General features: G+C 37.6%; 1 protein-coding gene across 1 annotated transcript; it reads left to right on the plus strand.

The window, feature by feature from the left end:
* The first annotated feature begins 1237 nt into the window (after positions 1 to 1237).
* On the plus strand, positions 1238 to 2571 carry LOC145987001 (transcriptional adapter 3-B-like). Its single transcript, XM_083121463.1, is given in 2 exon segments — positions 1238 to 1484; positions 2414 to 2571. Coding segments are annotated over 2 exon segments (405 nt in total).
* The last annotated feature ends 396 nt before the right edge of the window (positions 2572 to 2967 follow it).

Genomic DNA, 2967 nt, shown 5'->3' on the forward strand with positions numbered 1-2967 from the left:
CCTCGCAAGTTTCAAAAGTTTAACAAAGTATGTTTTGTAAGTAACAAGCTATTCACAAAGTATCATATAGTCTATTAGCTTATTATCAACAGAAAAGTTAATAAATATTTGTTAGAAATTCATTATGGTGAGAAACCTTACACCATGAAGTTCTCCAAATGGTCACCACCTTTGTTAAGGCGCTTATGTAGAGCCTCGTCGAACAAATATTGTCCTTCATACTTTGTCAAGTGCACGAGTTTAGGTTCGATCCGCTTTTGTCACTGTTATTTCATTCGCATGAGCAGGCAGGACCTTAATGGGACCCCGCGCCAGACTGGGTGGTTTAAATTAGGCAACTAATCTAATTTTTTTCGACTTCATGGACTGTTTTGATATACGTAAAAAAAATAATAAAAAAATCTGAAATTATATTCTAAACAAAGTACTACATAAAAATGATGTTCAAAAATAGTAATACATTTATTTAATATGCACTATTGCTTTAATTATAGAATTCAATCATGAAGTAAAAATATTATTTTATTTGAAACCATGTATATTGACTCCAGCGTTAAAATTCAATAAAAAGTAAACAGAAGAGAATTAAAATAGATAATGTTATTGAATATGATTAAAAATTGCCACTTTAAAAGGTAAAAATAATTTGATATTGATATTGTTATTAAATATAATGAACGTCCCACCAGTGGCACATCGGAAATTAAAAGAAACTATAATGTAGAATCTCTCATTACGCTCTCATAATTCTTGGTTTTAACAAACATGTCTTGCTTATTGCTCTTAGCTAACTATACCAAATATGTAGATTAATTATTTGTTAATTGTAACAATCTTTATATGTGCCTCCGCAGGGTATCGAACCCGGGATCCCTTGATTACAAGGCGACGATGTTATTTCAGACACCTGCAAAATTATGTTTGTAGGCCACATGGACACTGTATATGCCCCAGGCTCCGTACCCACCTAGGGCCGGCCCTGTGAACAGACAGGAGATTTCTCCGATGAGGGTATACAAAACCTTGGTGTGAGAAGCGCTTCAACAATGGTGGCGAGGAGATGTGGCTTATGATATAAGGGATCTGACCATAATAAATTTGTGACAAACATGTGTGAAGTTGTTTTTTTTTTCTTTAAATCAGTCCAATACTGTATTTTTTTCTTGAAAAAAAATATGGTGTAGACTGATTTATAGACAGTGCAAAATCAAACCACCCAGCGATAGAATATGACGCCATGGAATTTGTGCCAATCTTGCATCAGCTGAAAACTGTACACAACGTTAAGTTCCTACCTCGTTACACAGCAGTACTGAGTCGTTTGGAAGAAGAAGGGTTAAGTGTGAGTGATCTTGATACTTTACAGTTAGAGTTGGAAGTTCTTCTTTTATCTGTTGCTATCAGAATGCGTGCATTGCAGGGGGACATACAAACTATGAACATTTTTGGTGAAAAGAAGGTAAAGAAAGGGAAAGTGTTGATTGGTAAGCCATCTTTGTCACCACGTTAGAGAAGCAGACAAAGAGAAATTCCAGTCAAGAAATTGAAAGAAGTAACATGGAAAACTCGAGACTTCATACAGCCATCATGGTGTCTCAACACAATGGTGTCTCATTGCCATAGAACTTGTACAGAGCATTCCATGACATTCGCTACGAGACGCGGCGGCAAGCTGCCCGGCATCAGCGCTTGTCCTTCCCGGTGAACGGGTCAGCGACAGTCGCTAGAGTCGGCTATTAAAATTACAGTTTTCATATTGTGTACTAACCTTGACTACAGAAGGTGTTGAAAATTATGTTCCTCTGCTGCAACACATTCCTGGCATCTCCAAAAGAAATTGGCATTTACACGTGCAAGTTCGTCTACTGTAATTCTCCCGATTTCTCGTACAATACTCTCTTTTAACTCACGGATGGTGTGCGGATTGTCTTTGTATACTTTATTTTTAAGATTTCCCCATTTTTCTTTCCACTTTTATTCAGAACTGACTCTTTTACTCTAAACATTTTTACGAGGTTTAATATATTGGTCCTATGTGGAACGGGAACACCAGGAAGTTTCGATGCAATACGTCGTCGCACTTCTCCAAAATTAATCTTTCCGAAGTAACACTCGACAAGATAAATCCTTTGTTGTAATGTAAACTTTTGTGGTGCCATATTAAGCCAAAATCTTCAACACACGGACACGACACAACACAACTTCCGAGGGAGGATTATACTGCCGTCAGTCTGCAACGTCCACAGAAAGGGAAAGAGAGCGAAGGCAGGGAGAGCGAAAAAAACAGACTGTAGCGTGCGACTGTCGCGGATCCGTTCACCGGGAAAGACAAGCGCTGACGCCGTGTCGCTTGCCACCGAGTCTCGTAGCGAATGTCAGGGAATGCTTTGTATACCTGATGCAAGATTTCCAGGTATACCTCAATCAGAAGCGGTAAAAATAGTTCTTCCCAAAAATGACACAAAAAATAGATTCTGGGCCAGCGTAGATTAAATTTAAGCTGAAATAACTTCAGAAGATTTGAAACTGCTGGAAGAGCAAATTCTTGCTCATCATAATTATGTAGAATAAGAGAAAATTCCTGCTCTTGGACAAGTATACTTAGCAGTGGGCTGAAGAAGAGTTGAAAGAACATGGAGAAGTATCTGTTCATGGAGTAAAAAAAAACAGTCGTGGGAAGTTTCTGGAAAGTTGAAGCATTTAAAAGAGAGAAGTTCAAAATGCACTGCTGGCTAAAATACTAGTTTCAAAGACTTCACTGCACCTTTAATTTCAAGTGGGATTCGAATCTCTGAAATATTCCTTCCATCAAGCCCCAGTTAAAAGCACGTCTTCCAACCCAGGAACAATGTTTGATTCGCAATAACCTTCAAATACTTTTAACACAAAGCACTTGCCTATCATTAAAAAAAGTAAATTCTCTGTTCAAAGTGGATTTGAAAGTAACTTAAAAATATTAAGGTCAGA

The sequence above is a fragment of the Lepisma saccharinum genome, chromosome 4, assembly GCF_977018435.1.
Source record: "Lepisma saccharinum chromosome 4, izLepSacc3.1, whole genome shotgun sequence".
In the NCBI taxonomy this organism is placed as follows: Eukaryota; Metazoa; Arthropoda; class Insecta; order Zygentoma; family Lepismatidae; genus Lepisma; species Lepisma saccharinum.